Genomic DNA, 25,685 nt, shown 5'->3' with positions numbered 1-25,685 from the left:
TTCCTGTTACAGAACTCTAGGCTGACATTTTCCCCTTTGAAAGAAGTCTGTCTTTGATTACCTTGATTACTTCAAGGAAAACCTGTGCCGTTCTCTTTGCTCCCTGTGTATAATGCACATCTTCCCTTTCATTGTTTGGTTTTTTCTTTACTACTTTTGATGTTCCTACATGCTGTTTTCTTCATGTTTCTTCTATTTGGAATTCATTGAACTTCTTGGAGCTGCCTGTTTATAATTTTCACCAAATTTAGCACGATCTCAGCTATTCTGCCTTCAAATAGGTTTGCCATTTTCTTCCTCCTCACCATGAAAGGACTCAAATTACACACCCATCAGGCTTCTTGAAGTAGTCCCTTAGCTTATTGACACCATATTCGGTTTGGGGTCTCCTCTAAGTTTCTCTCTCATTTGCTTCTATTTTGGCTTGTTTCTTTTTACCGTGTCTTTTGCTAAGTTTTCTCCTGTACTGTCTAATCTGTTAAAGCCATCCAGCTTTTTAAAAAATGTTTAGACGTCCAAGATTTGCTTTCTTCAGAGCGATTTCGGTCTTTGGTTTTAAGTTTGGGCTGCCTCTACATGGTCAGTCTTCCTCTGAATTCTTGAACACATGGGCTATAGTTAAAACAACTTTCATTTGCCTACGATTTCTGTTGTCAGTCATTTGAAAAATGATTTACATTTCTCCTTATTATGGGCTCTATAATTGTGTTCCTTTGTATGCCTAGTACTTTCAGATTGGCTGCTGGACAATATGGCTTTTACCTTCTTGCCTGCTGGACAGTTTGTATTCTTGTACTTGAGCTGTGTTGTGGGACGCAGTTAAGTCAGAACTCACCCCTCCCTTCCCGTTCTATTCTAAGTCTTGTTAAGAGGGGCCAGAGTAGCACCTATTCTTGAGTGCATTCCGTCCCACTAGTGACACAAAATACCTTTGCCTCCTGACTTACCAGGGCTTTCTTGGGCTAATGGGAACAGGAACTGCCCACAGCCTTTGGTAGTTTTGTCTTTCCTGATCCCTCAAGCTGCAATTAAAAAATCTTCCCACAGGAGAAGACGACGGGCCAGTCAGGGTGCAGTGGAGCACCAATGAAACAGAGTTTTCCTCTGGTTCTTTAATGCTTCCACCCCGCACTATCATGACCCCAATCCTACCTTACAAATATGGCTAGACCAGAGGATGTACACGGTACAGATAAGAACTGGAAACACAGGGAATAGAGGACAGATAACCCCCCCAGGACCAATATTGAAAGTAGCCATACCAGGAGGATAAGGGGAAGGTGGGGAGAGAAAGGAGGAACCGATCACAGTGACCTACCTATAACCACCTCCCAGGGGGGTGGACAACAGACAAGGGGGTGGGGGGAGACATAGGACAGTGCAAGACATGAAAAAATAATAATTTGTAAATTATCAAGGGTTCATGAGGGGGGGAGAGAAGGAGGGAGGGAGGAAAATGAACTGATACCAAGGGCTCAAGTAGAAAGAAAATGGTCTGAAACCGATGGGCAACATTTGTACAAATGTACTTGAGACAAGGATGTATGTATGGACTGTGATAAGCGTTGTATGAACCCCAATAAAATGAAAAAAAAGACATAATAAAATAAAGCCCAACTCTAAAAACAAACAAAAAAATCTTCCCACAAAGAACAGTACTGGGCCAAGATTTGCAGTAGATTCTACCAACATTGAAAGGGCAATTCCAGTCTCAAGCCAAAGTAAAAAAAAAAAAGTGGGAAGGGGATACTCTAAATTACGTTATGAGAGCAATATTGTAAAGCACTAGACAAGAGTTACATGAATGTGTAGAGGCCACTTAACCACATGGTGTGTGATACTGCTCAACACCGTATTAGCAAGCAACCCCAGTATGAAAAGAAGGAGGAAACCTTGAGATCAAGTTGAGCCTATCACGGAAGGCACCTCAGGAACCTCACGTTTATTCATTTCAGATAAACAGCATGTGCTCATTTTGATACATGGAGGAAAGCATCCATAATTCAACACTCAGTCCTCGGTTTAAAAAGATGAAGTTGGGTGCCGTCAAGCTGTGCCTGTGACTCCAGGGGCGGAGTCGAACTGGCCAGGAGGGTTTTCTTGGCTGTCAGTGTTTTGGAAGCAGCTCTTCAGGTCTTCCTACAGAGCCACTTGGTGGGTGGGAACCACAGCGCTTTCAGTGAACAGCTGGCTGCTTAGAGCTTGAACTGGTCTGCCTCCAGGGCTCCTTTTGAGAAAGCCCCTCTTAGCAAATTAGGAAAAGTAAGGAACTTCTTAACCTGATCAACCTGGGAACAAACACGATCCCTCATGGTAAAGCAGCAAAAGCATATTCCTTTAAAATTATCACCAAAACCTGGAGGCCAGAATGGGGACTTTGATTCCATATTCCATCGGAGATGGTGGCCAGGGTCGTAGAGAGGAAAGAGCTCCATACCACAGAGCATTGTCACCCCTGTGGGAAACTCCTCAACCTTGACGAGAACATTTGCCGGGGTGGTGATGGATGTAAACTCAGAGTGCAAGTTCCAGCTGTAGTCCTCTCTGCTGGCACTGTGCAGTACAAGTAGAAATGCCAGCCGCATACACGTCTGTAATCTCTCAGAAGCTGCGTTTAAAACAAACAGCAACAATAACAAAAACACAATAGGGTTTAAAATCCCAAATATTATTTTAGCACTTAATATAAAAATGTAAGATTACATTCTTTTTATTTATTTATTTTCCCAGCACGTCTTAGTTTGTTTAGCCACAGTTCAAACCTCAGTAGCCACATATGGGTGTGGTTATCGTATGGGATGGACAGTTATATGCGGTCAACAAACATTTCGAAAGGATGCCATTGTGGGGGCAGGGAGAGATGCTGTGTTCATTGTGCTAGCATGGTCCACCAAAGACAGGGTGGCAGGTTGACAGCACAGCTGCGAAGTGGGTTCAAGCACAATTGTAAGAGAGACACCGGCCTGAGCAGTGTTTCATTCTATCATCTAGAGAGGGACTATAAATCAGAACTGCTTTGACAGCACGTATGCCCTGGTAGTGTGGTGGCTTATGAGTTGGGCTGCTAACTACAAGGTTGGCAGTTCAAACCCACTAGCTGCACCATGGGAGAAAGACGAAGCCTTGTGTAAAGATTTACAGCCTCAGAAACCCACACGGGCAGTGCTGCTCTGCCCTAGAGGGAGGCTTGCTATGAGTAGGAATCTTGATGGCAGTGTGTGCGGAGCTCTTTAAACAACAACAGTAGAGACATGCCTTACTGATGGTTTGGTTTCTAGTTGCATACCATAGATGGGGGCAGCAGGTTATCATCCCAGTGCAAAATCAGCCTCATCCTATTTTTGTGCATCAACACTTCACAGAAACTCAGCCACGTTCTTGTTTACATCAGGCCCATGCCTGTTTTGTGTTGGCAACACATCTGTAGGGACAAAACCTTAAATATTTACTCTCAGGTCTTTAACAGAAAAAGATTGCCCAGCTCTGACCTCGACAAACATGTGGCCGTGTTTACCTGGGGATGTGCATCAGTGAAAGATCATGTAAGAAAAGCAAGTGACAGAAAAAAATATGCCATATGTGTCTACTTACATGAATTTTGAGAAAATACAGATTACAGTGTATTGTTGATAGCGATTCAAACAAATGTAATTAAAGGAAAGCAATGAATGAGAAATACAAGATACAGAGCAGTGGATACTGTGGGCCCTGGTTGGGTGGACTGAGATGTGTTCACAAGTAGTCTCAAAGATTTAGTATGGTTTTTTTTTAAAGCCAATTACATTGGTTTGTAAATTTTCTACATGTACTTTTTTTTTTTTACCATGTACCCATATTTACACAGGGTATACCAAGAATTCTGCAAGTTTTTAATACAAAAAGTTCCTTGGTCACCTTCCTCGTTCTCAAAACTGTCATCTTCAACTTTCTGCAGGCATTTACCATCTCGTTTTTAAAGAATGTTTATATTCTGCTTAAAAACCAAAATGAAATTCTCTGCCATCAAGTCCGTTCCATCTCACAGCAGCCCTGTGGTGGAGCATTCCTCCTCTTTGCACTCCTTATTTCTTAAACGCAGTTTTATGATATATTTTGCTTGCTTTATCAGTAGAAGGGAGCCCTGTTGGCATAGTGATTACACATTGGGCTGCTTAACTGCAAGGTCAGCATGTTCGAACCACCAGCTGCTCTGAGGGAGAAAGATGAGGCTTTCTACTCGCATAAAGAGTGACAGTCTGGGAAGCTCATGGGGGCAGTTCTACCTGTCACCGGGTCACTCTGAGTCAGCATCGACTTGGTGGCAGTGAGTTGGTTTTGTTTGGTTAGTAGTGTATGTTTGTACTATCTTGGCCTCGAGCAAGGTGCTTCTTGGCCAAGTGTTTCAGAAATTCTTTTCCTTGTTTTCTTGTAAAGCTTCTTTTTCCTGAACTTAATAATTTTTGTTGCTGTGTGCTTGTCTTTTTTAGCTTGTTTTCATTAAACTTACATTAATTTTTGCCAAATGCTTCAACATCTCTGCTGCCTGCTGCCAGTAATATGTTTTTAACACACAGAGACATACAGCTTCATTTTCCCTTAAAAGATCCTTTCCTAGGCCTTCCATCCTCCTGCTCCCTTCTGAGCCGGTTTTCTCTTGGTAGCGGTCATCCTAACATATCCTTTCTCCTTCTCCACTGTTGAATCCCATGCTTCTCTCACTCGTTGTTCTTTCATTCTGGTACAGTCGTTTCCTAAGAAACTTGGAAGTTTTTTATGGTGTTCTGTTGTTAGGTGTTGCTGGGTTGTTTCTGACCCATGGTCACTGTGCACAGCAGAACAGAGTATCGCCCTGTCCTGCACCATCCCCACAGGCATTGTTAGCGTTGAGCCCATTGTGACAACCACTGTGTCGCTCTATCTCGTAGAGGGTCTTTGTACTTTTGTGCTGCCCCTCTCCTTCACCAAGCATGATGCACCTCTCCAGGGAGTGGTCTGGCCCAAGAGCACGGTACTTTGGACATGTCTATTCAACGTTCACACTTGGCTTATGATATGGCTAGGCCTATAGAAATCTAGATTGGGAAATTATTTGTACTAAAAATGTGACTACTCTTTTCCGTTAGCTTTTAACATTGATGTCTGCTAGTATTCTATTTCTTAATCCGTTTTTGTGTCTAGAATAGTTTGTTCCCCTGCTTTGTCCTTCTAGAGCTTTGACTAGTTGATTTCAGACTTCATGGAAAGCTTGTCTGCAGTTCTTACTCTTCCTTATTTTCCATCTCTGGTTGTCTTCTCTGTTGGGGGAAAATTTCCTCAACTCTGTCCTTTAACCCTTCTTTGTTGGTGTTTGTTTGGTTGGTTTTGTCTTTGCGTTTTTGGTAAATTTGTAATTGAAAGGGTACTTTGTAGAACAAGGTAGGAAACATCTGAGTGCTAAGGACCCCAGCACACAGACTCTCAGTGCCTTTCCTTATTTGACTCTGCTCCTAACCCTGCCCTGCACACGATGCCTCCAAATGGTGAGCCTTGGCTGGGGAGGTGAGTTGTTGCATATTGGTATTCCATACAGTAGTCATTTTAGATAACTGATTCTCAACTGGGGTTGATTCTTCTTAATGGATATGTAACAAAAAAACTGCTAACAAAAAAGCTTGGCTCTTTAACCTCACCAGCTCTTTCATGGGAGAAAGATGTAACAGTTTCTGTATCTATTAAAGCCAAATAACCTCAAACCCTCACCATCAAATCGATTCTGACTCATAGTGACCCTGTAGGCCAGAGGAGAACTGTTCTCTAGGAGTTTCTGAGACTAAATCTTCACAGGAGCAGATAGCCTCATCTTTCTCCCTAGGAGCAGCTGGTGGCTTCAAACCACCAGTCTTTCAGTTACCAGCTCAAGGCTTAACTCATCATGCTACCAGGGCTCTTCCATGACTATGATGTAAGTATTATATCCATAAGGACAATGATCTTGGAAACACTGTGGAGCAGTTCTGCCCTGTCCTGTAGGGTCACTGTGAGTTAAGAATTGACCTGAGAGCAATGAGTGGGTTTTTTAAGGAAGCGATGGCTGGAGACTTGACTGTCACATCTTAAGGAGAAGGTGAAACAATGATCTGGTCCAAAATGTCAGTATTTTCTTGATTCCGAGTCACTGCACTGCCTGCTTTTTGTCTTCTCCAAAGCACTCCTCTACTGTATGTTCTTTCATGTTTTCGAATCCTCCGAAGTTCCCACCTTTCTGTTCCTTTCCTGCCATTGTGATGGTATTCCCAGAGAACATAATAGGCTGATAGCCCTATACCTAGCTAAGCTTGCTTGGTTGTGAAATTTTGCATAGTAAGTATTCCGTCTAGAATTTATTTTTGCAATATGAATTAGACTAGCTGATTTGTTGCCCTCCAGGTGACACTTATTTATCTCTAACTTATTTTTTAAAATTTTCCCATGCTCCTAAATTTTCTAAATTTGCATGTGTGAATCCTATTTTCCACTATTCAATTTCAAATATTTGCTTGTGAAATTCCCACTGTATAAATGACCGTTGCCTTCAAGTCGGCTTTGATCTCTCAGGAAACCAGCTCCTGCATTCTTTCTTTCCCCAAAGAGTTCCTCTTGCCTTTTTTCCTAATACCGTCTTGGATCCATCCGTTTATCCCATCTCAGCCATTCCTTCTTACAATAAAGTGCTTTTACAATTTTTATTGGAATTCCAAATCATTTTCTAACTAGTGAAAGATTCGGTATATGTACAGTCTCGGCGTGTCGCTGTCCTAGAGCAGTGTGTGTCTTTACATTGCCCTTTGCCGAGGCGCCGTGTCCGGCTCGCAGCCACCCTGCAGGGCTGAGCCTGTCAAGCTTTGTGGAAGCAGCGGCCTCTCCTTTCTCCCATGGGTCAGTTTGTGGGCTTGAATCATGACCTCCTTGGTTAGTAGCCTTTGCTTAACCCACTGTGTACCAGGCCTCCTTGTCGGTACTTTAAGTCAGGTTATTGCTTATGTTTATCAGGAACTTTAGATGGTTTCTCTGTGTAGGTCTTGCCCATTTTATGTTCACATCACAGTCTTTTCTGCTCTTTTTTCCCCTATCTGCTCACAGTCCATTCAGTCATATGTACTAGCTGATTTTTCCAAGTTTGGGATCAGCTGGTGGCTTCCCTACCAATTTTCCTTGCTCTTAAGAATATATACTTTTTTTTTCTTTTTTTGGTAAGTAGGTTGGTGGAATTTTTTAAAATAATTTGTTGTATTTGGGATTAAAGTTTCCACAGCAAAAATAATTTCTGATTTAACACTTTTTGATGCAAAATTGTCCCATAACATTGGTTAGAGCAGCTTCGACAATGTGTTGGCATTTTTATTAGTTCTGCTCTAGCTGTTCTGTTCCATTGATCTAGCTTCCCTTCCCCTCTCATCTTTACTTTGGGCTGAATATTGATCTGTGAATCTCATAGCTGAATGTTTGAGGGAGGCATTCCTCAAAGAGATAGTTTTTATTTTATAAACCAATCTAATATTTGGCTGAAAGGCAAACCTCCGTTAGTTGCTTCCGGGCCAGATTCAAAGGAGATCTTACTGGAGGAATATCCAGGGTTTCTTACAGTTTCTAATTTTTTAAAGAATTTTTCCTTTGTTCTACATTTTTATCATGTTCTATTCAGGACCAGCTATTGTATCCTTATCAGAATAATAGGTAGTGGTAGCTGGTCACTATCTATTTCTTCTGATCTAGAGGCTGAATATATTTTGTATTTCTCCATTCATTTAAATGATACTACGGGGAGGGACATAAATGTGTATGCCTATTCTGACATCTAGACCTTATTGTGTATCATGACTTCTAGAATATTCTTAAGTAAGTCTAATTTATTTCTTTAATTTCTTCCAGAAATATTATTAAAGATAGCCTAAGGGGAGGGAGCTATACCTATTAATTTTTTACATTTAAATTATAGCTTGAAAATGAAAACTGTGACTTAAAGTCTAAAATACTAACAATGAATGAAACAATAGAGGCACTAGAGAACAAATTAAAATTCCAAACTCAGAAACTTGACCATGCTGCTGATGACTCGTGTCACCAGAAAACAGAGATGAACTCACTGAGGTAAGTTCATGGGAACTCTGTTACTGCACTTCGGGGCACATACTTGTGGTTAGGGAAGGTTCCTAAACCATGGGTTTTGAGACTGGGTCTGGGAGCCATGCTTCCGACACGGGGCCTTGCAGCAGAACCACCTGGGGAGCTCTGGAAAAGCATGGCTGTAGAGGAGGTGGTTGGGAGCTTCTGAGTCATGACATGAATCTGGGTGTGTTTTGAATATCTATTTTTGGAAAACATTCATAGTTTAATATGGTTGCTGCCAAGTGTTTTCACTTCCCTCTTTCCAAAAAAAATAATAATTTCACTTAGAAAATTCCAAACTAAAAACCCACTGCCAGCAACTCAATTCCAACTCATACTGACCCTATGTAGCATTTCCAAAGCTGTCAATCTTTACAGAAGAAGATTACCTCACCTTTCTCCAGGGGAGCTTCTGGTGGCTTTGAACCACTGACCTTGTGCTTAGTCCAATACTTACCCAGTAGTACCACCAAGGCATTCCTTATAAGATACTGCAGATCATTTGTACTTTATTGAGTAGATTTGCTGAAAATCACAGAATTTTTTTTGTATCCTATGTCATTTTCCTTCACTTATTACATCTTTTAATAATCCCTGAACTCCAGGGATATTTTTATGTTATTTTCTGCTGGCGATCTTTTTACCCTAGTTTCCTCCTCTCCTTTTTCCTGGAAAGGGCGTTTCTGTCTATCTCTGTGGTGTATGCTATTGCTTTCTTACATTCCCACATGGCCCTCTAGAACATTTGATGACATGGACAGAGAAAGGATAGAATGATGGCTTTGTCTTAAGGAGGACAAACAGGACACCGTCACCTTTTGATTGGATGCTACAAGTGGTTGTGCTGTCTTCTTGTCTTAGTCACACAAGATACCCAAGGGTGATTATTAGTTAATTCCTCAATAAATATAAGTGGAGTTATGACTTTATGTCATTAGGCTCTATGTTCCACACTAGAATCATAATGATAATACACATATATAATTATATAAAGATAACATATATAAGTATAAAAATATGCCTTTTCTCCTCAAGGACTCATGTCCATTGTGATGAGTAAGCTGAGACATCATAGTACGCTTTGTTAAATGCCCTTGCATGGAAACGGAGGTGCACACCAGGCAGGAGTGACTCGTTTGACAGTTAGGGGGTATCACTGTGGAGGTAAAGCTTAAGCTGGATTTCCAGTAATATTCCGGAAGTCCTTAAGTGATAAAGTTTGGTGATTCCATTTTAGGAAGAAGGAGCGCCATATACAACACAAGGTCTTAAAATAGGGTCTGATGTATCTGAAGATTGTAAGGTCAGTATGGGCAAGTGAACTCTCTCTAGCGGGTACAGTCAGGTTAGGAGGAACTTTGTATGATAAGCAGGAGTATCTGGATCTGACCTTATCTACATAGAGAATAAACGGGAAATGGTAATCTTTTAGGAAGCCAACTCTGGCAGAAATATGGAAGGTAGGTTTGAAGTCTTAACAGACCAAGACCAAGCAGTGAAGGTGGAGGGTTTCTGTGAACACAGTAGCAATGGACTTGGTGGACAAAGGCCAGACTTAGGAAGCATGCTTTACATAAAATCAAAAACGCTTAGGTGGGTATATGTAGTTGAGAGAGATATAACACTGTGTAGCTTTAACCTTGAAGACCAGATCTTTGGATAGCCATAACTCAGTTAAAAATACAGAAGACTGAAGGAAACAAAAACCCAGTGACGCTTGGTTATTCTCTCGATTGCATAGCTGCAATAAGTAAAAAGATTCTAAAGCTAAGAAGATAGGGATTACCCAGAAGAATAGAAACTGCCTCTTCATTGCTCTTTCTACAAGACATGGCGGCACCTGTGGAACTAAATCAGTCTCGAGGATGTAACAATTTGAGATCAGAAAGAATTGTAATAATTTTTAAATGATTGCCAAATTAAAAACTGAAGGTATTAGTGAACAGAAACAATACAAGAGAAACAACAAAATCACACAAAACGCAGAGGGCTAAAAGAATAATGGCAATAATGGGCTACCAAAGAATATTAAAAGTCCCATGAACTGCCAAAGGGACAAACAAGTCTGTCTTGGAAAGAATAGCCCTCGTGCTCCTTAGAGGCAAGGATGGAGATACTTCTTCTTACATACTTTATATTGTTTAACTTTTCTGCTCAACAGATATTCTCTGTCCCTTCGTCTCTATGAATTCCAAGGATAATTTTATGTTAGTTTCTGCTGGTGATCTTTTCACCCTAGTTTCCTCCTCTCCTTTCTCCTGGAAAGGGTCAGACTAGTGAGACTGTCAGGAGAGACCAGGCCCCGGAGCAGGACATCATGCTTGGTAAAGTAGATGGGCAGTGAAAAACAGAGACAAGGTGGATTGACAAAGTGGCTGCAACAGTGGGCTAAAGTTTAACAACACTGTGAGGATGGTTCAGGACATTGTCGTGTTTCGCTCTGTTATGCATTGCGTTGCTGTGAGTCAGAATCTACTCTGGCATTTAACAACAATAAAGAAAACCAAACTCCCTGCCATTGCATCAATCCCGACTCATGGCCAGCATAGAACTGCCTCTGGGTTTCCAAGACTTTAAATCCTTGCAGGAGTAGACAGGCCATCCTCCTGTAGAGTGGCTGGTGGTTTCAGACTGTGTGGTTAGCTCACTAGAGCACCAAGGCTCACATTTAAGATCTAAGAATCCCTAAAATACATAATAAATTGAGCAATATAATTAGCAAAGCACAGGAATAATTAGGAAAGAAAAGGCTAGAGACCATTGGACTCTTTGCTTATCAGACAAATGTAATAAAATAAGACCGACAGTTATGTGTGTCTGGTGAAATTTTTTATCTCTGGTAAAAATATACCAAATCTTTCCCATTTCAATTTTTTTTCATATGCAATTCAGCAACATTAATTATGTTTAACATGTCTGGCAAAATTGTATTTTAAAAATTTGAACATTTTATACTAAGATTCGAAGGGCAACCTAAACAGTTATCTGTAGAGGAAGAAAAGGCAGCCAGGTATGCAAGGCAAGGGGCTTCCTAACGTTCAGGGGGGAAACAGAATAAAAAGACAATGGAATTCTTCCTGTAGCTCCTTCATATAAGCACAAGAAGACATTGGAGTCATTTCTGCGTAAGTTCGAAGAGACATTCTACCCAAGAATTCTACGCATTCTTTGGATATGTGTTTACACTTGTAATTCAACTAAGCCATGGTCATTTAAACAGCAATCAAGTCGTAAACTGAGGAGGGGCTTCCTCGGAGAATTATGAAGAGCTGATGTGAGGGGTCTAGGAGTGAAAGGGTTGGTACAAGATCCAGCTGAATTTGGAAATTATAAGTGAGTAGTGCCAAAAGTTCAGGGTAGGAGCCTGGTAGCACTGTGGATTAAACATTGGGTTTTAGCCTCATGGTTGGTGGTACAAGCCCACCAGCCAGTCACTCCAAAGGAGAAAGATAAAGGCTGTCGAACCCTATAAAGAGTTACAATTTTGGAAACCTATATAGAATTGAGTCAGAGTTGACTTGATGGCAGTAGGTTTGACTTTGCCTTAGAGGTTAGAATGGACTCAGTGGCAATGAGGTGATAAAGAGCCCTGCCCCGTGGTGAGGTGGTTCAGCACTCAACTGCTCACCAAAAGGTCACCAGTGGCTTCGAGGGGTGATCTGCTCCTGTAGAGATGACATCGGAGGAAGCCCTGTCAGGAAGCTCCTGAGCGCCATACAGGATTCTGTGAGGGAGGACCGACCTGGCTGAGCACCTGCTGCAAGAGCAGAGAGAGGGCATGCTGAGTATCTAATAGGATTGGGGTCTGGGGCGCAGGGCCAGGTGAAGTGAGACCACTTGGAGTTGAGCTGCAAATAGATTGCTGTTGGAGTAAGAGAGGTCATTTAAATTCAGAAACCCTTTCTCGTGTCCTCCTTTCCACTCCCTTTCCTTTTGGTTGTAGAGTAGTGCAATTCACGTGAGCTGCTCCATCCGCTGGTGGATGTGCTCACTCACTGAAACCTCGGAGGGCCCACCGTCTTCCTCACTCTCCTTCCCCATCAGGCTTCCCTCCTGCACCTTTAAGGAATGCTGTGTCCATGAGGCATAAAGCATCTTTGGCTACTGCGACTACAAATTGTGATAAGTTAGACTTGAAGAGGAGCTAATGTAAAGGCTGCCTTTTTTTTTTTGCTTTCACAAAAGGTCAGCAGTTCAAAACCCCCCCAGCTGCTCTGTGGGAGAGAACAGACTTTCTACTCCTGTAAAGAGTTAGTCTGCTCTGTCATAGAGAGTCGCTGTGCATTTGAGTATATACACACCCTTTGAAGGAGCTGTGGTAGTGTAGTGGGTTATGTATTGGACTGCTGTCCTCAAGGTCAGCAGTTTGAATCCACCAGCAGCTCCAAGGGAGAAAGATGGGTTTCCTGCTCCTGTAAAGATTCACAGCCTGGGAACCTTCTATCGAGTCGCTGCGAGTAGAATGAACTCAAAAGCAGTGGGTTTTATAGGAGCACTGAGCAGGCCAGTCCCTCTTCTGGCTCATGTCTCCGTTTAGGTCAGATGTACACATACTAGTCTGCCTGTCCTTTCCCTCACCTGTCCTGCACAATGAATCTGGTATTTGACCCCAGTGTGCTTTCTGTCTCAGGTGTTAGCTGCAACCCCATTTCCTCCCCCTCAGGAGAAGACCTCAGGGATCCCCTAGTCTCCAGCTTCTTCGGCGTTTTCTTTCTTACAATAGTGTGCTTTTCTCTCATAAGTTCAGGTCACTCTCTTCCCTGAGAATGACTCAGTGAGAGTCGTCCCTTAGCAGGGGGTTGTGGGCATTTTTCTCTACCTGGTGTCACCTGGGAAATGGCATGCTTTCACAGCTCTGCTGTGCTTCAACAGAAAGTCTGACTTATTTGACCCCGAGAGAAGTGTGTTAGTGAGGTGAAGCCAGTGTGAACCGTAATACCAAATACTCTTATGAAAGTGAAGCCTCATTATCTAAAGCTGGCACTGCTTTGGCCAGGCTTAGTAGAAACCTTGTTATCCCTTTAATCACATTGTATTCTCCATCCCTTGGTGTAAAATCTTTAAGAAGCTGACAGGTAGATGCAACATGTTTCTTTTGCTGCCGCCTAATGGACCCATCTTCTCTTACTGCTTGAATTCAGCATTTTCACCATATTTGAATGTTACCAAAGAGGAACATTTTCAATTCATCCACTTGAGGGTCTTTGTTCTCTTGGTATAGTCTCGGAGGACACAATGGACACAATAGAGAATCCCATTATTTTAACCACTCCATTAAAAAAAATTAAAAAGACAGTTTTCTCTTCCCTTGAATTGTGGCATTAATGAGATATGACATTTTATATCTAAACTCAGAACAACATGCTGCTCAGGGAGAATGTCTCTACCTAGAAGGTGGACCTTCAATTCCCTAGGGGAGGCCAGCCAGCCTCTAACGTAGTGGCTGGCTAACGCTTTCTTGAAAGGACCACGTACTCAATAGCTTAGCCAGATATTCTTGAATAGCCATACAGTCACACCTATTCGACCCCACTTTTGTCATCCAAAAGTGATTGTGATTTGGGGACCCAGTACAACTTTACTTACAGACACTGAAATTTGAATTTTATATGGTTCTTATGTTAATCTCTTGCAATTTTTTTCAGTTATTTAGCATGTAAAAATTGTTCTCTCGTGCCTTACCTTGCCAACTGCTGCTTGAGAATAAACTGTTTCCAGTCTTGTTAGACAACTAACTTTTTTGAATCAACCGCATACTTGGTCTTAATTCTCCTAGCTATTTAATGAGACTATAAACCATTAGATTTCTGCAACTAAAAATATAGTCAGACGGTTTTCATTTAACCTTATTCTAAGTCTCTATTTATTTGTTCAAACTAGATGGTTATCTACTTATCCAAGATCAAACCCACTTACCTTTCAGTTTGTCAAATTAATGTCTTGTATGTTGCTGTGATGCTGGAAGCTGTCTAGTTGGTATTTCAAATGCCATTATTTTACCCAAAGTGGACTGGTTTCACCAGAGGTTCCAGCAGCTGGACATTGTCAAACTTGTCTTAATTGTAGAGTGGCTAAAGCAAATGGAAAATGGGGTAGAAAATTTGAATAGAAAATTTCAAAGGGCAACTTAGGAAGGCAAAGTAAAATATTATCATGAAATGTGCAAAGACCTAGAGTTAGAAAAGCAAAAAGGAAGAACATCCTCAGCATATCTTAAACTGAAAAAAAAGAAAAAAGTCTGGCATTGAGTTGTGAGATTGTGAAGATTCTGTGGACAAAATATTAAACAGGGCACGAAGCATCCAAAGAAGATGGAAAGAATACAGCGTCACTGCAACAAAAAGAGCTAGTTGACATGCAAATATTTCAAGAGATAGCATCTGCTCAAGAATTAATGGTACTGAAAGAAGAAATCTAAGCAGCTCTGAAAGCATTAGTCTAGGGGAAAAAAAGACTCCAGGACTTGGTGGAATACCAGCTGAAGTCCCTCAACAAGCTGATGGAGCACTGGAAGCACTCACTCATTTATGCCAGGACATTTGGAAGACAACTACTTGGCCAACTGACTGGAAGAGACCTATGTTTGTACCCATTTCAAAGAAAGGTGACCCAAAAGGATTCATAAATTATTAAAGAATCAAAATCACATTCAAGTAAACTTTTGCTGATGATAATTTGTGGTGGTTATATAATCTGTTGTCAACTTGAGACTATTAAGAGTGAGTGACGGGATGGCATTTAACCTGTCAATCAGGTCGCAGCTTGATAACCTCATTTGGAGGCGCTAAGGAGATATATATAGCTTGCTGGAGGTGGGACACACACTTACTCCCTGCAAGACATTCCTGTTGACAACTGAATGGGGCTATGCTGATGGCAGCCAGAGCCTTGGAGCTGGAGAAGCCACCTGGAGACCCACACCAGCGCTATGATGCTTTCACCACCACTGGATCTACAAGACTTTCCACCCATTGACTTGTGATCTTCTTGCTCTCTGCATCATTGCATGTGTTGCATGAGTCTGAAGAGGAATTTACCAACTGGTACTGGACATATAGGCTAATTTCAGACTTACGGACTTGATCTGGACTGGGCTGGGATGTTTTCTTAGCATAGTTACCATATATACTCGTGTATAAGCTGAGTTTTTCAGCACATTTTTAATGCAGTTTTTGTGGTAAAATTAGGTGACGTGGCTGATGGGTCGGCTTATAGTCAAGTATATATGGTACTCTTTATATAAAGCTCTTTCCTGTACATGATTGTGTATGAATTTGTCTCTCTAGTCTACCCAGACGAACACATAATCCAACAACAGTTGTAACAGTACATTAATAAGGAGCTGCCTGCAGTTCAGGCCAGGTATAGAAGAGGACTGGGACATGGGATATCATTGCATATGTAAGATTGATATTGGCTGAAAGCAGAGAATACCAAAAAGATGTTTACTTGTGTTTTATTGACTGTGCAAAAGTATTCAACTATGTGGGTTTGAAACTATCGATAGCCTTGAGAAGAATGGGAATTCCACAACATTTCATTGTGCTCATGCAGAACTTGTGCAGAGACCCAGAGGCATTTGTGCGATCAGAACAAGGGAATGAATGCTGCATGGTTTAAAATCAAGCAAGGTGTGCTTCAGCATTGCATCCTCTCATCATACTTAATCTCTATGCTGAGCAAATAATCGGAGAAGCGGGATTGTATGAAGACTACTGTATCAGGATTGGAGGAAGCCTTCTTAACAACCTGTAAATCGAAGATGACACACCTTGCTTGCTGAAAGTGATAAGGAATTGAAGCAGTTGCTGATTAAAATTAAGGATTGCAGCCTTCAGTCTGGATTGCAACTCAATAGAAAGAAAACCAATATCTTCCCAACTGGACCAATAGATAATATCAGGATAAACAGATAAAAGAGCTGTTACCAAGGATCTCACCTTGCTTGCATCCACAGTCAATGCTCATGGAAGCAGCAGTCAAGAGATTACTCACTGGATTAGGTAAAATCTGCACAAGACCTCTTGAAAGTGTTGAGAAGCAAGGATGTTACTTTCAGGCCTGAGGTGTGCCTGAAAATTACTAGCCACAGTGTTTTCAGTCACCTCATATGCATGTGAAAATTGGACAGTTATTAAGGAAGACCAAAAAAGAATGAACACATTTGGGCTACGGTGCTGGTGAAAAATATAGAAATAAAGCACCAGGAACTGCCAAAAGAACAGACGAGCTTTCTCCCTCATAAGAAATGAAGCCAGAGACCAGGGTGGTAAGACTTTGTTTCCCATACTTGACATGTTGTTGGGAAAGACCAGAGTCTGGAGAAGGACATCATGGTTGGTAAAGTAAAAGGGCAGCCAAAAACAGGAAGGTCCTCAACAAGATAGATCGTCCAGCGGCTGCAACAACGGGCTCAAACCAAAGAACAGTTGTGAGGATGGCACAGTACCTGCCTGTAGGAACCCCCTTGTCGGCACCTAACAACAAAACCAGCAGTAGGAAACCAAACTCGCTTCCTTGAGAAGTGTTTATTTGCAGAGGCACTGATAACCACATCTTATCTAGGAACCCTTAGCAAGCAATGGTAAGGAGGAGCCCCGGTGGTGTTCTGTTAGGCAGTCAGTTCAATACTCCAAGGGAGCATGATGTGGCTGTCGGTTTTTGCAAGGATTTCAGCCTTCCCAGCCTAGTGGCAGGTCTGCCCTCTCCCATAGCGCTCCAGTGAGTGAGCGTGGACCAGAGGGCAGTGGGATTTTTACTAGGTTAGTGATGGGGACAAGACCATAGATTCTCTCCGAATGTCTAGGAACCATCTTCTGGTCATAGGTAACGTTTTGTTAACCAAGACAAGAAGAGTCAGAGCCCTAAGTCAGGACAATTGAGCTCCTGGAGCCACAGTTGAAAGGGTAAATGAACCGCCACAGTCACAGCTAAATCAGTAACCTTTAGCATAAAAGTTAAAAACAAAAATTCTCCTAACCCTACCCCTCTCAGGCTTACAGAAAGGTGATACTTATTAATAATCTTTCCTAATTGGTGGTGAGGCATAAACAGGACTCTTGGGAAACTCTAAAATTAAATTGGGGTACCACATTTTCTCTCTGCCCTCTGATTTTGTTCTTGCTGCCATCATGTCAGTCCTAACTCACAGTGACCCTGTAGGATGGAGAGCGTGACCCATAGGCTTTCAGGGGCTGTGATCTTCACAGAAGCAGACTGCTCCTCTCCCTCCAGTGGGGCAACGGGAGGCTTCAAACTGCTGGCCTTTCAGCTAGCACCCAACCACTCAGCCATTGTATCCCCCAGCTTCTCTTCCCTCTAATCTCACTGCCAGGGAGTCAGTTCTGACTCATCATCCCTACAGGACAGGGCAGAACTGCCGGTGGATCACTCTACAGGAATAGAGAGCCTCCTTCGAACCTTAGGACTCTTCAGTCGGGGTGGAGAATGTCCAGCCCTCGAGCCACATAAGGCTCGAAAAAAAGCATCAATACCAACTAACTTTACAGGCCCCATCAAGAGAAGCATTTCCAATGATCACATTATGAGTGACTTAATTCAATGTTTGACCAGTATGGCCCGAGAATGATATTTATCAAATATATCATGACTATCAAATAGCCCTTGGCAGAAGAAAAGATTCCCCATACTGTCTTATATGGAGAGACCTTCTGCTTCGTTTTAGAACGTGAACAGTTCTTCTCGAGAAAGTAGATTGTTTTGTGTTTTTGTTCCCTTCACTCCATCATGTAAAGAGATATTTCCCCTTGAAAATGAGTATATAACTCCATATATATAACTGAGGAATTTGAGGCTCAGAGACAGACCTACTCAGTCACATGGAGAGAGCTGAAACTTCAGCTCTACGATCCCCTCTCCAATGGGAAGCCATCATTTAACTTTGCTCTGTTTATAGCACTTTTGAAGCTAATGAGTTGAACCATTTGATTCTAAAAAGGGTCTCAAATTTCACCTCCCTGTCTCCTATGAATAAATAGTCTAGTGAGCGTTTGCACCAGCATTCTTTCATTCAGAAGACTTGATATCATCAGACAGAACTCTTGCCCCATAGTGGTTAGGAGCTCAGCTGTCAGCCAGCAGGGGGGCAGTTTGAACCCACCAGCCACTCTACAGGTGAAAGATGGGGCACTTCCCCTCTGTCCTACAGGGTCACAGTGGGTTAGAACCCACACATGGGCAGTGGGGTTGGTTTTGATTTTACATTTCCACCTCAGCTTTCAAGCACTGCCAACTACATCATGTCCTTGCCCCTTTACAGAGATGGTACTGGTTGCCCTGTACTCTTTCATGGAAGGCACTGGAATGTAGTACAACTTTGATAGCAGCTGGACTGAGCCTGGATCTGCCCCTTTGCCTTTTACTACTTGTGTGACCTTGAACCAATTTTTGTTTCTATAAAATTGTGACAATAGTTTTCATCATGAAACTGTTCCAAGAATAGCTGAACTAATATGTTTATAATAATATGATGAATGTTAGCTTTCTTCTCACTCCGGTACCTATGGCTGTACCTCACAGATGAGTAGCTGTCGTTTCCAGGAACTGCTGAGTACAGTGCAGCTATCTGGTCCTCTCCAATAACTTCGTCTGATACTGTCTGTTTGAATAATTCCAAAGAACTTAGTGTCAGCCTGATCCGCCTCCTTACCCTGTTAGAACCATCAGAGCTTCGTATTGTCAGTACGATTTTCCTCATTTCTATAGAGAATGTCCCATCTTCGTGGTGGATAATTTCATTATCCAAACCTTTGTTTTAGGCAGTTCTAAGCAAAGCCTTCCTTATTCTTTCTGATTACTATATTCTTCCCTGCCCTGTTCTCGGATAAAACATGCAGTGACTGTTGGGGTTACTAATAGTATGGGTAAGAACCATGTCTTCCCAGTGAGTCAACTTTAGGGACTCCTGGGCCAGGGACAAAAGCATTCTGTAGACTCCAGGTGACATCAGCACTGTTCCCATTTTCCATAGACACTCCTTGAAAAAATAATCGTGTCGATTCTGCAAGGGACTCCTCTAAATTTGGCTCTTATTGTTTGCATAGTCCTCAGTCTGTTCTTTGGCTTCCTCCCTGAGACTAGTTGTTGCTTCAAATCCCCACGCCCCTACAAGAAATGCCTGCGTCCTCTGCTAGCTGTGCTCTCTACTTGCCTAGCCACCAGAATGGGAAGAAGCAAAACTAAAAACTGACAGATCAGAACCGATGGACAATCCTTAGAGGAGCCACAACATTCTGTAAAACCAGATTGAGATTTCCCTTGGCCCCCGATACTGTGCGGAAGTTTTAAGGCAAGGGGGTTGATAACAGTTCTTTGGTTATATTAGACCAAGACGGGCTTTGAAACTCTGAGGAATCCTGAAGCACCGTGTTTACAATTAATTTTTATTCTGTATGATTTGGGGGGAGATAACATCATTTTGAACACAGGTGGACAGCAAGAAGTAATAGGCACTATAATGCCATTGTTCGTATTGTTTAATAATACAAAATAAACACAAATGAGAAAATAAAAATATTATTCCAGGATGGTCACGGAGCAGCTGCAGCGGTCCCTTGATGATTGTCAACAACGACTTATCCTGAAGAGAGGTGAACTTGAGTCAGCCCAATTAGAAATTGCAGCGCTAGAAGATAAGATAGGTCAGTGTCTGGACATGTATTACTATAATTATTTTTGCTAATCCTAAATGTATTCTAACAGACATTTCTTTACATTTGTAGATAAACTAAATCTTCGAGTGACTTCACAGGATCAGGAAATAAATGCAATGAGAAAGACCATTGGTGCTATTGACAAAGAAAAAGACCTTCTGCAGGAGGCTGTAGATGAGAAGACAGAGAAGATTGCAAACTTGGAAGAAAACTTAGCTAATAAAGTAGGTGACTGTTAAATGCCATTATCTTATTGGAGTTTTTCTCTTTCATGTACAAGTTCTCAAGTTCCAAGACTTTGGCTTCTAGTATGTTTAATGTATTAAACACATGTAGCATTTTCATGTGTATATTTAAAGAGGCCCTGTATGGCACCGTGCTTATAGTTCTTGGCCACTAACAGAAAGGTCAGTGGTTCTTAGCCACCCGGTGCTCTCTGGGGGAATGAAATAGATTTCAAAGGATAATAATTTATTTCATCCCCATACTTGGAATCGGAAATGTCCTCCCATCTAGAATGCGATTTCACCCATCAGATCACAGCAAACCATTCAAATTCAATAGGTGGGTGGGAACACGTTCATCTGTGAAGTCCATGGAAATATGTTTACTGGTAGCTTCCTTTTTCTGGCGTAAGTTTTATAATTGGATTTGAATTAAGCAGATGTGATGAATTGTATAAAGACATTTCTATATAGTTTAAAATCTTTACATATTTTTGTAATTTTTCAGGAAAAAACTATTGCGCATATGAAGGTAACAATGGCAGAGTATGACTCATCTATGAAGTAAGTAATCAATGAAATGATCTTCAGCTCTTCTAGAAAATTTTATTAAATGCAATTATTTGAAGAAATGGCATGGGGCCACATCCTTTGACCTCACATGGGACAAAGGGAAGCCAACTCACACCGAACCAGGGCCGCAGGTAGAGGTCAGACATGCCTCTACCCTCATCCTTCTCTTCCTGCTTCTGGCGCCAGCCATCTCTGCATGGCACTCTGCTTTTCTGTGAGCACACATAACCCTAAATAACATTCACGATTAGCACGGTTTATTAGGAAGGCTAACAGGTTGCCACCAGTGAGGCTCAGAAAACATTAAGGACACATCCTTTTGTCCAAAGCAGTGCCTCTTCTCAGCTGTGCCAGCAGGCACGTCTGTCTCATCTGCAGCCACATGGCCCGTTGGCCTCTGGCCAGCTTAGAAAAGTGTTACAGAGCTCCTTTAGTGCTGATAATGCCCAAAGAGTACCTCAGCTCTGCAAGCCAGCCTCTTTCTCAAAGGCATTCTGCCTCACAGTCACAGCATGGCTCTTCCACACTGTCTCCTGGGCTCAGTGCTGTGAGCTCTGCTGCCTCTGCCGCTTTGGGCAGGAGCCTTGCCCCTGCTTCACTCGTCAGGAGATTCCTCTCTCTGCTCTGAGATGAGTTACTTTTATACCCAGTTAAATGGCAAGACAGGCTAATCCCCAAATTAGAACTCTCTGCATCTTATTTGCATCCTCCTAGAGTGCTGGCTCTAGAACATAGGTTCCCAAACTTATTTGGCCTGTCTCCCCCTTTCAGAAAAATAATTACTCAGCACCCTCCTGACAATTAAAAACTTTTATACTCTAGCCCCAAATCCAGAAAAGGGGTGTGTATTTGGTTTTTCAAGGGGTTCTGGTGATGTAGTGGTTATGCATCGGGCTGTTATCCTCAAGGCCAGCGTTTCTCAGGAGGAAGACAGGGCTTTCTACTCCTGTAAACAGTTACACTCGTGGAGCCCCAAGGGGCAGGTCTACTGTCCTATGGGTCGCCGTGTGTCAGCATCGACTCGAAGGCAATGACTTTGGTGTGGTTATCTGCTTTTGAAGCTCCCCGGGATCGTTCTGCATCCTCCAGGAGAGGGTGTCCCTGAGTTGGGAAATACTGCCTCAGCTGTGTTGCAGCCCCCATTGGTTGAATATTGGGATGCTGGAAGTTTTGGAAAATGTTAAAGGTTCCTGATCATGCAATGACCAAAAATTATTAAAAATCAAATGTGCAGTGGATCCAAGGTGTTTCTAGCAGGGCTGGCCTATGTTGCAAATTTCTCAGGCAAATAGGGGTGAGGAGTGGGAAAAGTTTATGTATCCCTGCCCCAGAGGAAGACTTTCTGCCACTGTCAGTTCCTTCCACCTTCTGTAAGCCATCCACTCTCGGAAGCTCTCCCTGTATCTTGACATCAATCTTCTTGCCATTTCTCAGTGAAGGGACCCCACGCCCAAAGGACAGTCTCGACTCCTGACTTTCTTGGTAGGAGTAGGTCCTCCCTTGTCTGCTTGCTTCTCTCTCCTTTTCTTTATTTTAAGGTAAAAGGTGTTGCCCACCACCCTCAGATAGGAACAGGACTGTGCCGAGATGAGGGCTGTGATGCATCCCTCCCCCTCCACCGTGCGTAATGCCTGGACAACCTACTGATACATCACATGGAAGCAGGACACATCACCAAGCTGCCACATTACCACACTACCAATCCACTGACAGTGCTGCACGTGATAAGTTGATGTGTACTTTAGGGGACTCAATTCGGTCATTGACCTTTTCTACTTCAGTGTGCCATTTTGCAAATGGCACCTTCATTGTCTCAGTCTCTCTGGCTTGAATATGTGTTGTCTTCTTGAACTTTCTTCTCATGGCTGTCATCTAAAAACATACATCTTACTAATTTTTCTTTTACAGACCTGTTGTGTGCCACTGACTTGATTCCGACTTGTCGCATCTCTGTACACCAGAGAGCAACTGCCCCATGCAGTTAGCTGCAGTTTTTTTAAGATCATTTTATTGGGGGCTCTTAAGCTCTTATAACAATCCATACATCAGTTATATCAAGCATATGTGTATATATGTTGCATGATCATTTTCTAAACATTGACTTTCTATTTGAGCCCTTGGTATCAGCACCTCTTTTTTCCCTCCTTCCCCCACCCTCCCACCCTCATGAACCCTTGGTAAATTATAAATTATTATTTGCTGTCCCAGATTCTGGGTGTTGAGAGCTCTTACCTGTACCAGTGTGCATGCTCTGGTCTAGCTGGATTTGTAAGGTAGAACTGGAGTCATGATAGTTGTGGGGGAGGATGCATTAAAGAACTAGAAGAATGTTGTATGTTTCATTGGTGCTGTACTGCACCCTGGCCGGCTCGTCCCTTCCTTGTGACCCGTCTGTGAGGGGATGTCCAGTTATCTACAGAGGAGCTTTGGCTCTCCACTCTGGCCCCCCTCGTTCACATCGGTGTGCCTGATAGCCTGGTTCTGTCCATACCACGTGATCGCACAGGCTGGTGTACTTCTTCCATGTGGACTTTGTTGCTTCCCAACTAGATGCCACTTGTTTATTTTCAAGCCCCCAGATGTTATATCTTTTTTTATGCTATATCTTTTAATAGCCAGGCACCATCAGCTCTCTAGGCTGCAATTGTTTATGAGAGCACATCACTTGTGTTTTTCCCCTCAAATCACTAACCTTTTGGTTAGCAGCTCAGCGCTTAACCATTGTGCCACCAGGGCTCCTTCTTACATACCTATTAGCTCTTTGTTCCTACGATACCTAACAGTCCGTCTGATTGCATCTGAAACAATGAATGGTACAAACTTGTACATTTGATGTCTGTTGTTTCTAGAAAGATTATCAGCCACTTCAAGATGGAAATCACTAATTAAATATGCATTCAAGACCCTTCCAACATTTTATACCTCAGTGGGATTGAGATATTTTATAAATACTGACTGATTAAACCCGTTAAGTTCCACCCTTAGCACTTGAAAGTTTCGTCTGTTTGTTCGGCGTTTGGGCATTTGTTTTACGACTTGGCTTGTACATCATGGTAGTAGAGACCAACCTGAAGTACATACCTTAAAGCTGAAGTTTGTTTTCTTCTGTTCCTTGCATATTTCATTCAGAGTAAAACTTACTTTTTTACATGAACTAAATCTTTTCAAGAAGCGCTGTTTTCATTATCCTTACATCTCATGTACCAGGCACCTAAAGGAAACACTGACTAATCGAGACCGGGAGATAGGCAGTCTCCGGCGCCAACTTGATGCAGCCCACAAGGAACTTGAAGACGTGGGACATGCTAGAGACGTAGCCGTGAAGGAGAACAGGAGATTACAAGACGATCTGGCTACCATGGCAAGAGAAAATCAGGTCTGAACATAACAATCTTCGATAATTTTGCTCTTTAAAACTACTCACTACCATCACATTGCTTCCGACTCATAGCGACCCCATAGGACAGAGTGGAACTACCCCATGGATTTCTGAGACTGCAGCTCTTTATGGGGTCGGAAGTCTCCTCCGTGTCCTGCAGAGCAGCTGGTGGGTTCTTACTGCTGACTGTGCAGTTGGCAGCCCACTGTGTAACTCTCTCCCCACCAGTAGCTTTTTAATTTAACCTCCAAATTTCTAAATATGTTCTAAGAGATAACAATATAAATCCTAATAAATAGAAACTTTGGGGAGAATATTGTTTATCGGGGTGTTTTAAAATGTGGTTTAGGATCCTACTGCATGCCACAGATGTCTACTGGCCACAAGCGTGGTCTCTGATCATCTGGGACTTTGTGGCATGGAACCCTAAGGACAGCGGCACAGAATTCTTTGTGACAGAAGTCACTGTCTCTGTGCTAGTGAGGACCGGGGCGTCACGCCCAAAACAGAGTTTCTGTGCTTTAAAGACCTGTAGCAGATTGTAGTTATCCATGCTGGCTTCCCCAGGTTTCAAGAAATACCTGCAAATAAATTGAAGTTCATTTGGTTTTGTTTGTGCTGATTTTGCTAATGATTTTCCTGGCTTAAATATTTAATTTTTAAAAACCATTCCCACTCGTGTTAGTATTACTCATTGTAAAGCATATTGCTATTAGAGGAATTTTTAAAATGTCCCTCGCCATTATGAGCCCTTAGCTTAGTGTCAATGCCAGATACCATAAATACGCAAGTATAAGTCGACCCGAATATCAACCGAGGCACCTAATTTTACCACAAAAACTGTGTTAAAAATGTGCTCAAAACCTTGGCTTATACTCGAGTATATACGTTATGTTGTCAGGACGATCATGGAAGATGGGAACAGAACAGAAACCAAAGCCACCACCATGGAGGCAGTGCCGTCCACCTCTCAGCAACCACATAAGGCATTGTAAAACTACTCCTTTGGGTTTCTGAATCTGTACATTTTGCAGGATCGGACGGCCTCATCTTTCATCCTCAGAGTCACTGGTGGATTCAAACTGTTGATCTGGCAGTTAGCAGCTCAACTCGTAACTTTCTATGCCACTAGGGCTCCTGATCATGCGAGAGAGATAAACAATCCAAAACTCACTGCCATCAAGTCAATGCTGACTCATCCGAGTCTGTAACTGTTTATAGGAGGAGAAAGCCTAGTCTTTCTCTCACAGAGCTGCTGGTGGTTTCGAACTGCTGACCATGCAGGTTGCAGTCCAACGTTTAACCACCACACCATCAGGTCAAGATTTAATTTAAAAGTCAAGATCAAGCAGGAAAAATAACATGAATTAAAATTTAGGGAAGATTTTTTCCTTTTTCCCTTTTCTCTTGCGTTCCCCAAATTCCATAGGATCTATTTAAATAGTTAGGATTCATTAGGTACTATGTTTATCTTCAGTTTCTCTTTTTTGTGTGTAGGAAATCTCACTGGAATTGGAAGCAGCGGTGCAAGAAAAAGAAGACATGAAGAGTCGAGTTCACAATTATATAACTGAGGTGTCCCGGTGGGAGAGCTTAATGGCTGCTAAGGTGAACACATTGAGGCTGCATTTAAAATGGATTTTCCCCCCATTTTTGTTTGTTGATTCTGTCTCCCTTTTTGGATTTTAAACGTTTAGGGGTGTAGCTCTTTCCTCCTGTCTTGTATTTTCTTAC

The 25,685-nt window shown here is 42.3% G+C and overlaps 1 protein-coding gene across 2 annotated transcripts in view; it reads left to right on the top strand.

Annotated features, from left to right (window-relative positions):
• CEP135 (centrosomal protein 135) overlaps positions 1-25,685 on the top strand; it is a 124,378-nt gene that overhangs the window by 62,502 nt on the left and 36,191 nt on the right. For both annotated transcript variants that reach the window (XM_075544286.1, XM_075544287.1), the window contains exons 15-20: positions 7,934-8,085; positions 19,648-19,763; positions 19,845-19,999; positions 20,508-20,563; positions 23,780-23,948; positions 25,449-25,559. In XM_075544286.1, coding sequence (XP_075400401.1) covers positions 7,934-8,085; positions 19,648-19,763; positions 19,845-19,999; positions 20,508-20,563; positions 23,780-23,948; positions 25,449-25,559 — 759 coding nt within the window. The remainder of the gene's footprint in view (positions 1-7,933; positions 8,086-19,647; positions 19,764-19,844; positions 20,000-20,507; positions 20,564-23,779; positions 23,949-25,448; positions 25,560-25,685) is intronic.

The sequence above is a fragment of the Tenrec ecaudatus genome, chromosome 3 (assembly GCF_050624435.1).
Source record: "Tenrec ecaudatus isolate mTenEca1 chromosome 3, mTenEca1.hap1, whole genome shotgun sequence".
NCBI classification, from domain to species: Eukaryota; Metazoa; Chordata; class Mammalia; order Afrosoricida; family Tenrecidae; genus Tenrec; species Tenrec ecaudatus.
Note: the sequence above shows the minus strand (reverse complement) of the source record. Positions and strands in the feature narration are given on the sequence as shown.